This window comes from Dictyostelium discoideum (genome assembly GCF_000004695.1).
Source record: "Dictyostelium discoideum AX4 chromosome 2 chromosome, whole genome shotgun sequence".
Classification (NCBI taxonomy): Eukaryota; Evosea; class Eumycetozoa; order Dictyosteliales; family Dictyosteliaceae; genus Dictyostelium; species Dictyostelium discoideum.
Genome location: NC_007088.5, coordinates 5596170 through 5608330, shown reverse-complemented (window position 1 = coordinate 5608330; position 12161 = coordinate 5596170). Strand labels below are relative to the sequence as shown.

At 25.1% G+C, this 12161-nt stretch overlaps 4 protein-coding genes across 4 annotated transcripts; 1 reads left to right on the top strand and 3 right to left on the bottom strand.

Annotated features, from left to right (window-relative positions):
• Window positions 1-12: 12 nt before the first annotated feature.
• Window positions 13-1500, bottom strand: DDB_G0275613 (hypothetical protein; the record flags this gene model as incomplete). The annotated part of the gene is made up of 3 exons (XM_638356.1): window positions 13-160; window positions 264-1238; window positions 1310-1500. The coding sequence occupies 3 exons, from the start codon at window positions 1498-1500 to the stop codon at window positions 13-15; spliced, it is 1314 nt and encodes a 437-aa protein (XP_643448.1).
• Window positions 1501-1868: 368 nt separating this feature from the next.
• On the bottom strand, window positions 1869-3960 carry DDB_G0275611 (hypothetical protein; the record flags this gene model as incomplete). The annotated part of the gene is made up of 4 exons (XM_638355.1): window positions 1869-2281; window positions 2364-2635; window positions 2967-3055; window positions 3358-3960. The coding sequence occupies 4 exons, from the start codon at window positions 3958-3960 to the stop codon at window positions 1869-1871; spliced, it is 1377 nt and encodes a 458-aa protein (XP_643447.1).
• A 444-nt stretch (window positions 3961-4404) lies between these two features.
• Window positions 4405-8022, bottom strand: myoD (myosin ID heavy chain; the record flags this gene model as incomplete). Its single annotated transcript, XM_638354.1, has 3 exons — window positions 4405-7094; window positions 7208-7736; window positions 7912-8022. 3 exons carry the CDS (start codon window positions 8020-8022, stop codon window positions 4405-4407), a joined length of 3330 nt encoding a protein of 1109 aa, XP_643446.1.
• Window positions 8023-9465: 1443 nt separating this feature from the next.
• DDB_G0275795 (PH domain-containing protein) lies at window positions 9466-11993 on the top strand (the record flags this gene model as incomplete). The annotated part of the gene is made up of 2 exons (XM_001134600.1): window positions 9466-9574; window positions 9676-11993. 2 exons carry the CDS (start codon window positions 9466-9468, stop codon window positions 11991-11993), a joined length of 2427 nt encoding a protein of 808 aa, XP_001134600.1.
• Between the last annotated feature and the right edge of the window lie 168 nt (window positions 11994-12161).

Here is a 12161-nt window from a genome sequence, read left to right as displayed (position 1 = left end):
ATATAAAAGGGTCTAAACCTCATTTTGTAATATTTTATTTCTATAATTTTCCATTAACCTTGACATGGCTCTTAAATTGTGTTGAGTCGCAAGGGTAAAATAAATTTGTTCATGAGATTTAAAGAGATGATGAATATATGCTTTTGAATAGTTTTTGCAACTATAAATAGATTTTTGGAAAAAAAAAAAAAAATAAATAATATTAGATTTGGAAAATAAAAAAAAAAAAAATTGGCAAAAAAAAAAAAAAAAAAAATACATACGTATGACAATCACATGATTTATCTAATGGCTCATCTATTTTTATTCTATTTTCTTGATTTTTTATTAAAAAGTAAGATTGTTCATCTGCAATAATTATTTGACCATGTCTAGCTGAGCGAGTAGGATATGAAGAGTCAAAACTATCAATTCCTAATGGAATTATTGAAGTGATTGATTCTAAATCACCAATTCCCAATAAATGATTTGGTTTGTTTTTTGGGATGAATGGTATTATAGTTTTTAAGAGTTCTTTCATTTCATTACGATCTTTACCTAAACTACCACCAAGAGCAATACCATCAAATGGTAAGGAAGTTAGATAATCGATAGACTGTTTTCTCATTTCAATATTAACACCACCATGTATAACTGAATAGATTGCTTGTTTTCTTGGGTCCTTAATATGTTCGAGTAATGAGGTTGCTTCCCAATGATGAGTTCTATGAAGTGAACGTAAAATCTTTTTTTCGTCCATATGATAAGGTGGTAATTCATCAAAGGGGATGATAATATCAGCACCTAATTGTTTTTGATATTTAATTGATGAAACAGGCCCCAATTCAATGGTGTCACCGTTTTTATATGATAAAAATTTAACACCACTATCTTTTATACTTGCTATTGAACCTTCATATTTTTTACCAGACATTCCTTTTAATTCCCTTTTTTCCTCTTTATTTAAAACTTCAACTTTATTGTCATTATCACTGTTATTTTCATTTTCATTATTTTTTGATTCTGGATGCCCAAGACTAAATACTTGAAATCCACCTGAATCTGTTATTATTGGATTTTGATAATTTATAAATTTATGCAAACCTCCTGCTTCTTCTATTAATTTTGGATCTGAATTTACTACCATATGGTATGTATTTACAAACATCAATTGTGATTTTGTATCTTTTGTGGATATTGGATCTAAAAATTTAATTGTTCCCACAGTTCCAACAGGAACAAAATTTGGTTGCATTATACTAAAAAATAAAAATTAATAAAAAAAAAAAAAAAATTAAAAACTCTATTTTTAATTTTTATAATATCTTACATTCCATGAGGTGTTGTAATTTTAGTAACTCTTGCATTTGATTTTTTAGATTGATGAATAACTTCAAACTTAAAATAGTCTGATGAATTATATTCTGGGAATTCTGATGCTTTTATTAGAGGTAATTCATATAACGTTTGTTTGGGATTATTTTTTGCGACAGAGTAAAACCTTTTACAACTTTTAATCATTTTTAAATTGATTATTTTTTAATTTAATAAAAAAAAAAAATTTTAAAAAATTCAAAAAAAAAAATTTTAAAAAAACGAACCAATGGGATATTTTTTTAAAAAAAAAAAAAAAAAAAAAAAACGAGAAAATGGTCATTCATGAATTAATAATTGAAACCAGATATTAATTTTAAATTATTTTTTATGAAACACAAGTTAGAATATTTTTTTTTATTTTTTATTTCCATTTAATTTAATATATTTTAAATTGTTTTGTTTTGGTTGTTATTATAAAACAATAATATTAAATTAATTTACTGAATTAGAAATCAACGAAGGATTTAAAAAAATAAAAAGTAAAAATAAAATATGATTTAGTGCTGATATATTTAAATTTTAGACATATCAATCAATGGAGAATATTTTAATACATTTGGAGATGCTGTTTGTTGCTGCTGTTGTTGCTGTTGTTGAGTATTATCACTACTAATTTCAGTATTTATATTATTGTCGTTATTACTAAATGGTTTTTCTACATCCTCTTGCTCTAAATTTGATGAAACTGTACCCAATTGTCTACCTCCACTATTATTAGTATGACTCACAAAAAATCTTTTTAACCTTGCAAAATTACTATCCAAAGATGATGATGAACCTAAATCAACAAAAGAAGAGGTACAAGAAAAATTGGAACTTGAAATGAATCCTCTTTGGTTTGTTATAAAATTTAAATTATTTGAAAGTTCAATTTCGCAAAATCTTCTTTCTGATAAAATGAAGCAATTTAAATATCCATTCATATCTATATTTTTTAAAAAAAAAAAAAAAAAAAAAGATTAATACCCAATACTATAATAAAAAATAATATTATTATTTATACATACATAATGTACCGATTAAAATACCAGATAAATGACCAACAAATGAAGTCATTGGTAGAATGAAATTTGTAATAATTAAAATTGCCCATGGATAGAGCTTTGATGGTATTCTTGTTATACCATATAATGATACCAAATTATCATTGAAACAGTGTATAGTTAACAATGCAAAAATACAACCAGAGAAACCAACTGAACAAGAATAATATGAATATCCAATATCCAAATAATATGCCACTAACGATAATATGAAATTCATCATAGATATTAATACACTAAATAATAAAATCAAATAAAAAAAAAGTAAACTTCCAAATTTATTTCTTTCCAATACTGTTCCCAGTGGTATAAATGATAACATATTAAATAAAATATGAAGTAAATTTAAATGAAAAAAATTTGATATTATCATTTTATAAACTAAATTAAAAAAAGAATATTAATAAAAAAAATAATATATTTCCAAATTTTTAAATTCAATTTTTAAACTTACAATTATTTATAAAATCCATTGATAACAATTTTGGTGAAAAACAAATGGAAAATATTTGAATTTGAAAAATTATTTGTATTAAAAATAATATTACACATAATATGAAAAAAAACCTTGTCATTAAAGGTAAGGTATCTAAATAGCCATTAGTTTTATCTTTTAATCTTTTTAAAAACCCATCTTCACTATTTGTTTGATCCATCTTTTTATTTTATAATAAAAATACCCTATGTTTTATATTTTTTATCTCTTTTTTTTTTTCTTTTTCTTTCTTTATATTGTTATTTTTATTACCACATTGTACAATTTGAAATGAAAAAATAAAAAATAAAAAAAAAAACAAAAAAAAAAAAAAAGATTCAAATTAAAAAAATAATTGTGTTTTTTTTTTTTTTTTTTTAAAAAAAAAAAAAAAGTAATATATATGAAATCAAACTAAAGTAAATTCCTAATTATACCAAAATGTGATATTTATTTTTTTTTTATTATTATTATTTAAAATACTTTCATACCTGGATCAGCTTCGCCATCTGTTGTTGTATATAATACTTTTTTATTATCTTCAGAACTTGCACAAAGTACCATACCTTCAGAAATAACAACTTCTTTTCCTATTTTCATTTGTCTTGGTTTTAAATTTGAAACAAAAATAACATTTTTACCTTTTAATTGATCTGGTTCATAGAATAATTTTATACCACTATATACTGTTCTAATATCTTTAATTAATTCTGGTTGATTATTTTGTTCTTGAGTATCACTTGATGTTTCTAAATCTTTAGTTTCTGTTGGTGGTGGTGTTGTTGTTGTTGTTGTTGTGGTTGGTTCTTGTTTTTTAAAACCTAAATCCAAACTTAACTTTAATAATTTTTTAGAGCCTTGAACTTGTTCGCAAGCAATTACTTTTGCGACTCTTAAATCAACTTTAAAGAAATCTTCAATTGTAATTTCTTGGATTTTTGGTTCTTCAACTTTTTCTTTGGCAACTGTTGTATTATTACTATTGTTATTACCACCACAACATGAACCGAATGATCTAAATGATCTTAATTTATTATTTGAATTAAATGATAATTTAATTGATTTTGAAATTAATTGTTTGATCATTTTTTAGTTTGTCGTTTTTTTTTTTCTGAATGAAATTAAAAAAAAAAAAAAAGATTTTTATTTTTTTATTTTTTTTTTTTTTTTGTTTGTAAAATTACACAAATCTTAAAAAAATAAAATGATTTTGGATATTTTTACCAATTTATTTTAAAAAATATCTAAATCTCAAAAAACTTATATTAAAAAAAAAATAAAATAAAAAATAAATAAAAAATTATTAAACAAATAATTGAAAAAAAGTTATATAACTTATTATTTTTTTTTTATTTTTTTTATTTTTTTTTTTTTTTTTTTTTTATATATGCACTGATAAATAAATATAATGTTTTTTGTTTTTTTTTTTTTTTTTTGGAGTTTAATTGTTATTAATGTTTCTTTTTTTTAAAATTTTTAATTTGTTTTTTATTTTTTTAAAAAAAAAAAAAGATGTCGAGACAAAATTCTTTAAACTCTTGGTGCCATTCCACCTCTTGGTGCCATACCACCTCTTGGAGCAATACCACCTCTTGGAGCAATACCACCACGAGATGATGGAGGAGCTACCGAGCCACCTCTTGGAGCCATACCACCACGAGATGATGGAGGAGCAGCACCACGACCTGATGGAGCAGTTGATGGGCCATTATTGAAACCACCACGAGTTGAGCCACCAGAAGTTGTAGTTGTAGTTGGAGCACGATTACCAGTTGGAACTGGTGGACCACCAGCTCTTGGTGGGGCAGCATTCTTTATCAATTGTAAATAATTTGAAGGAACTTTACCACGACGACCTTTTAACTCGGCATCCCACCAATCACCAGAGCTTTGATCTAAAACAGTGAGAATATCACCCTCTTTGAAAGATAATTCCATTGAGGATTCAGCATCGAAATCGTAAAGTGCTTTAGCGGATGGTTTTACATTTGAAGCAGGGCCACCACTATTTTGAGGGGCATTCTTTGCATTCATTGCTGGTTTATAGATTGGAATTGAAACGACTGGTAATGATTCTGGTGGTGTTAAATTTGGAACGGTATCAGCTGGTAAACCATCGGATGGAGTTGATACTTTAGTTCCTTTGAAAACCGATTCACCTGGTTTAATACCTTTTTCAAAGAGGATTATACGTTCTTTACCTTTACCACCTTGTTTGCTTGCTTTAATTGCAACACCAATTGAATTGTTATAATTGATACGAAGTGTACCAGTTTTATAAGCTTTGATAAGGGTACCAAGGAATTCGGTTTTTCTACGACATTCAAAGATTTGATCGTGTTCATTCATTGTTTTCAAAACTACGAAACCATCGGATAACTTTGATAATTCTACAGAGGTGATACCAGCCAATAAAAGTCTTCTCTTTTGAACGTAAATCCAAGGTCTCTTTTTACGATCTTCTTTATCCTTATTCTTTTCGGTTGCGATGAAATAAATGGCAGTATCACTTAAAAGTAATACACGACGTTGACATCTTGATCTACGATCATATTTGTTAACGGCATGAGTGAACATAATCTTTTCATTTCCATTCTTTTTAACGATATCTTTGAGTTCAAAGTTTTCTCTATAGTTTATGTAATCACCTTGATAAGGTCTTTCGATTGATAATCTTCTTCTCTCTTTATTTGATTTCATAGAGTCTGCAGCACCCTTTTGAATTGAATAATAGTAGCTCATCAAAGTGAAACGAAGGAAGAATCTTTGAAGTTTATTTGCATAGGTGAAAACCTTTCTCTCTCTTAGTTCTTCGAGATTGAAAACTGTTTCTGGGGCACGAATGAATATTTTTGTTTTACCTTTAGAGTATTGTTTTGGTTCCAAGTCCATTGATTTTAGAATGGTTTCAACACCAGATTCGAAACCACCTGTCCAATTTGGCCAGGTTTCTTTACAACATACACGATAACGGTAAAAGAATTTGTCATAAGTTTGACGATAGGCATAACCAGCTCTACGAATTCTAACATTTTCCAAGAGACCCAAATATTTAACTTGATGCATAACCAATGAAGTATCGAAATCATTGGCACGTTTATTTCCATTTGGTTTGATACAACGAATGTAATGGGGTGTACAAGCTGATAATGCCTTAACCAAAGCACCAATGGATTCTTTAATTTTGAAACCGGCAGTTGTTGGTTTTCTTTTATCCTTTTCACAATTGATCTCTGGGAATAATTGAGGAATTAATTTACTGGTGGTACAAGCTGCCAATTCAACCAAATCATTAAAGAGTAAATCTTTATTCTTATCAACGAAACCTTCTGCACAATATTCCACATCACCAGCATAATGTTTAATGGTGAAAGATGATGAAGATTGAGCAGCACTTTGGAAATGGGCATGTGAAGAGAATGATTCCTTTAAACGGTCTAAAAACTTTTGATCATCACCTTTTGGGAAATTGCAAACGTCATCCAATATCGTTAGGATACCAGCTGGTTTCTTACTTTCAATGAGATCACAACAGATCTTATTATTGAAATAATCGATTTGTTCCCATTGAATACCTTCATTAAAGTATTCTTCCTGTTCAGTTTTCAAGGTTAACTCTATAAAGATTTGTTGTAAACGTTCATTGACATAATTGATTACCATTTGTTCGAAACCATTCTTTTCAAAGATTTCAAAACCATAGATATCCAAAATACCAATCATCAAAGATTGAGAGTTTTGTTTATATCCCAATGCAGAGTTTACCCTACCAACAATCCAATCAAACAAACGACTATACAATGCTTTTGCAAGTGCATCACGTGAATAATATGCACCCTCTGAATTTTGTGGACATGCATAGGTTGAAACACGTGCACTTCTACCTTGAGTACCAGTTGAAATCGTTCTAAAACAAAGTGCTTTCTCACATGATGATACATCGGTTTGCATCAAGAATGCAAAATTCTCCAATGCTTTCTTTGATTGTTGATCAATAGCTGCCTCATCTTTTGCATTATTCTTAAATCCAACATTACCCAAATATAGAATAGCTGCTACCAATCTAAATACTTCCTTTTGTTCACTATCAGTCAATCCAATAACTTTCATTGCTTTACAAACATCTTGAAATTCACCTGAATCATCAACTCCATCAACAGTATAACAACCACTTGCTGATAAATAATTAAATTTATCTGGTGTATCTAATCTTAATTCACCTTTAATAATAATAATAATAATAATAATAATAATAATAATAAAATTATTAATATTTTTAATTTATTATTAACTTTTTTTTTATTTTTTTTTTTATGAATTTAATTTTACTTACTTTTTAATTGTTGATTTGCACCAGATAATAATTGATAAAAGATATGAAAATTTCTTTCACCTTTAGTTTGATAGACAACACGTGATTTTTCTAAGAGATAATTGGTAACTCTACCACCTTCTGGATCACCGATACCATTGAATTGAACTTCCATATATTTACCAAAACGTGATGAATTATTATTACGTAAAGTTTTTGCATTACCAAATGCTTCCAACAATGGATTTGATTCCAAGATTACATCTTTTACTCTTGATACATCGGCACCCTTACCAGAGACTGCTGCAATATATTGCATAATTAATTTTGCTGCTTCAGTTTTACCTGCACCTGATTCACCAGAAATGATAACACATTGTGATTGACCTTCAGCATACATACTTCTATACATATCATCTGCTACTGCATATGCATGTGGTGGTAATTCATATCTAAATTTACCTCTATACTCTAATAAATTTCTTTCAGAATATAAATTTTTGATTTGTTTAAATGGATTAACTGAAATTAATACATTTCCAATATATGTCTAAAAATTAAATAATTATTTATATAAAAAAAAAAAAAAAATAAATAAATAAATAAATAAAATATATAAAAAAAATATTAGTATAATTTTAATTTATGGAAAAAAAATAAAAATTCTGAAAATTAAAAATTTGGAGTCCAAAAAAAAAAAAAAAAATCCAAATTTTTAGACTTACATAAATAACATCACCACCATATCTTTTCTTTAAATTATCTAAAATTGAATCATTTGCAATTTTTGATAACATAACCATATCATCAACACCATGTTGACTTTTATATGCCATTTTTTTTTTTTTTTTTTTTTTTTTATATTACAAGATTTTAATTTATTTTATATTTTTTTTTTAAAAAAAAAAATTTTAATTTATTTATTTTTTTAAAAAAAAAATAATAATAAATAATAATAATAATAATAAAAATATTAACTGTATATAAAAAAAAAAAAATTAATTACTTTAATTAATTAATTTTATTTATTATTATTATTATTTTAATAAATAGTTAAAAATACAATTATTTACAAGTGTAAATAATAATTAAATAATAGTTATTTTTATTGAAAATATCAAAAAAAAAAAAAAAAAAAAAAAAAAAAAAAAAAAAGAAAAAAAAAAATTTGAAAAAAAAAATTAAAAAAAATAAATCAAATTTTCAAATAAAATCAATGGCTTAAAAACGTTTTTTAGAATTCAAATAAAAATTTTTAAATTGTTTATTGTTTTTTTTTTTTATTTTATTTTATTTTTTTTTTTTTTGATATTTTTCAATAAAATGACACTGTCCCATCCCAACAGAACTCTTCATTTAAAAACTTTGTGAATTAAAATAATTTTTTACAAAAAAAAAAAAAAAAAATTTATCAATTTTTTATTTTTTTTATTTTTTTTTAAAAAAGGAAATGGGGACTATGCCAAAATTAATTTAAAAATAAATAAAAAATAAATAAAAAAAAAAAAAAAAAAAGTGTTGGAAAAAAAAAATTTAGGTGAACAAAAGAAAAAAAAAAAAAAAGATTATGATCACTTTTAGTGTTGTGATTTATCTTTAAACTATTTTTAAAATTAAATCATAAAAATCAACATCCACTTTTTTTTTTTTTTTTTTTTTTTTTTTTTTTTTTTTTTTTTTTTTTACCACGAAAAAAATAAATTAAAAAATAATAAAATAAATAAATATATGATTAAAAATAAAATAAAATAATTAATAAGAAAATAAATAAATAATCAAGATAAAAACTAAAAAAAAAAATAAAAATAAAAATAAAAATAAAATAGTTTCGAAAATAAATAAATAATTGCGTTACTTTATTTTTTTTATTTTATTTTTTTTATATTTTTTTTTTCTAAAAAAAAGGTTTTAAATAAGCAATTACTTATTTATTTATTATATTGTTTTATTACTGTTATTATTTTATTATTATTATTATTATTATTTTTATTTATTTATTTTTTTTTTGTTTATTATTATTATTATTATTTTTGATTGTTCCCACCCCCTGGTCAAATTGGGTGATGTCATTATCTCTTATCCAGATATTTAGTTTTTTTTTTTTTTTTTTTTTTTATTTTTTAAATTATTTTTTTAAAAAAACCAAAAAAACCTAAAAAATTGAATTATTTTTTTAAAAAAAGTTTTTTTTTTTTTTTTAAAAATATCCACATACTTTCATTTAAAAAAAAAAAAAAAAAAAAAACTAAACAAAGTCTTTAGTTTACCCCAAAAAACAAATGTCGTCTGTAAGAGCCCAATTTGCAGAGGTACAAGAACAATTAAATCAAGTTCACAGTTTAGTTGACAGTAACACTCCATCCGATTTAAATAAAGCTGCAACAATTTGTAAGTAAAAAAAAAAAAAAAAAAAAAACAAAACTTTTATATAATTATTTATTAATTTTTTTTTAATATATTTCTCTTTTTTCAATATTTTTTAAAATAAGTAAAATCATTATTACCAGTTTATAAAGATTTAAGTGGAAATGAAGAAAGTAAAAGACCAGAGAATTTAGAGATATTGAAAGAGATTAAATCTAGATTAACAGAAGAGACACAACGTGTTATGAGTAAGAAAGAGGAGGCTAAATCATTACAAATTCAACAACAACAACAACAACAACAATTATTACAACAACAACAACAACAACAAATTCTAGAGAGCACCACTAGAAATAGACAAGCGTCACAACAAGAATTACCAAAACCACCGATTCTCAGTGGTTACTTAAAGAAACAAGGTGATAAAGGTTTAGTAAGGTCGTTCAAAAAGAGATGGTTTCTACAACGTGATACTAAACTATTTTACTATGAAAAGGAGGGTGATTCCGAACCGTACGGGTTTGTTAATCTTCCTGAAATGATTAATGTGAAAACAGTGGATTCAGGTTTCGAACTAGCAACACCATCTCGTGTTTATGTATTCCAAGTTTTCAAACCATCAGATTTAACTTATTGGACCGAAGGTTTAAAAGAATTTAAAAAGTATTATCAATCATTACAAAATTCTCAAAAGTTTGGTGCAAATGCAAATGGTAATGGTAATAGTTCACCAAATATGTCATCATCAGGTTCATATTCTGATTTTCGTAAATATTCAGAATCATCTCAACAACCACTTAACTCAAGTACTGGTGCTATAAATACTACACCACAACGTGGCACACCAATTAAAGATCGTAGAGGTACTGTATCTGGTGGTACAACAGAGTATTCTCATTCTTCCTCTTCTACAGCACCAGATTCACCAACATTATCTTCAAGTTATGTTCCACCACCATCATCATCAAATTTAAATCCACAAGATGAAGAATTAAAAAGACGTGAAAATGAAATCATTAGAAAACATCAAGAGAAATTAAAACAACAAGACGATCAACAACAAGATGATAAACAACAACAACAACAACAATCACAAGAACCACCGCAACAACAACAACAACAACAGGAACAATTACAATCACAACCATCACAACAACAACAACAACAACAACAACAACAACAACAACAACAACAACAACAACAACAACAACAACAACAACAACAACAACAACAACAACAACAACAACAACAACCTCCACAAACTTCACCACAAAATAGTAGACATGGTAGTACAAATTATTCACAACTTCAACAACAACAACAACAACCACAACAACAGCCACAACAACAATCATCACCACAAGTTATAATAAGTAATAATAATTCACCAAGATTTGAATCACAGCAACAACAAAATAATTTTCATAATAATGGATCAAATATAAATTTAGAATCATTTAGACAATCTATTGAAGATGAATTAAATAAAAAGTTTTTAAAAGAGAAACAAGATTTAATGGAATTTGAAATTAAAAAGAGATTAGAAATTGAAAGTGAAATTAAAAAACTTCAATTACAATTGGACCAAACTAAAACAGATGCTGAAGAGAAACAAAATAAATCAAGTAATGAATTGAAAAAGAAAAAAGCTGAAATTGAGGATTATGAAGCTAGAGTTACAATCATTACAAAAAGAAATGAAGAGATGGATGCAAAGATAAAAGAATTAGAATCATCTAGACCAGTTGAAACTTTCCCACATGAATTCCTTTGGACTGAAGAAGTTAATTCAAGAGATCTTTTAATTGCATCACAATCAAAACGTATTCTAGAATTGGAGGAACAATTAAAACTTAAAGATAATGCTGTCACTGTAATAAAAAGAGAGAATGAAATGTTAAGACAAGAAACTGAGAAAAAAGATAAATATATAAATGAATTACTTGAAAAAGGCGGTGGTAGTGGAATTCATACAAATAGTAATAACAATAATAATAGTAATAATAATAATAATAATAGTAATAATAATTCAAATACTGATAAAATTAAAGAATCAATGGTTGCTCATCAAACTCAAAATGCTTTCTTACTTCAAGAGATTCAAAGATTGGAAACTCAAAGTCAATTCAAATTGGATATTAAAATACAACAAATTGAAGAACTTGAGAATCAATTAGAACAACAACTTTATCAATTCCATCGTTTCCGTGAGGCAATCATTGGTACTATGTCAAACGAATATTGTGTAAAGATTGAAAAAGAAAATTTAGATGTCAAAAAAGAATATTTCCAATCACTTGGTGTATCTATCAAATTACATAGAGTTAAAGAAGGTTATTTCGCCAATATCGATATTAATTCATTATTTGATAAAGTTATAAAAGAAAATGTACATTATAGAAATTGGCCAGAATGGATTTCAAATCAATTTAATCAAGCTTAAAAAAAAAAAAAAAAAAAAATAATAATAAAAATAATAATAATAGTAATAAAAAAAGTAATAAAATATAAAATAAAAATAAAAAATAAAATAAAGTAATAAAATAAAATAAAATAAAATAAAATAAAATAAAATAAAATAAAATAAAATACCTAAAGCGTATATATATAT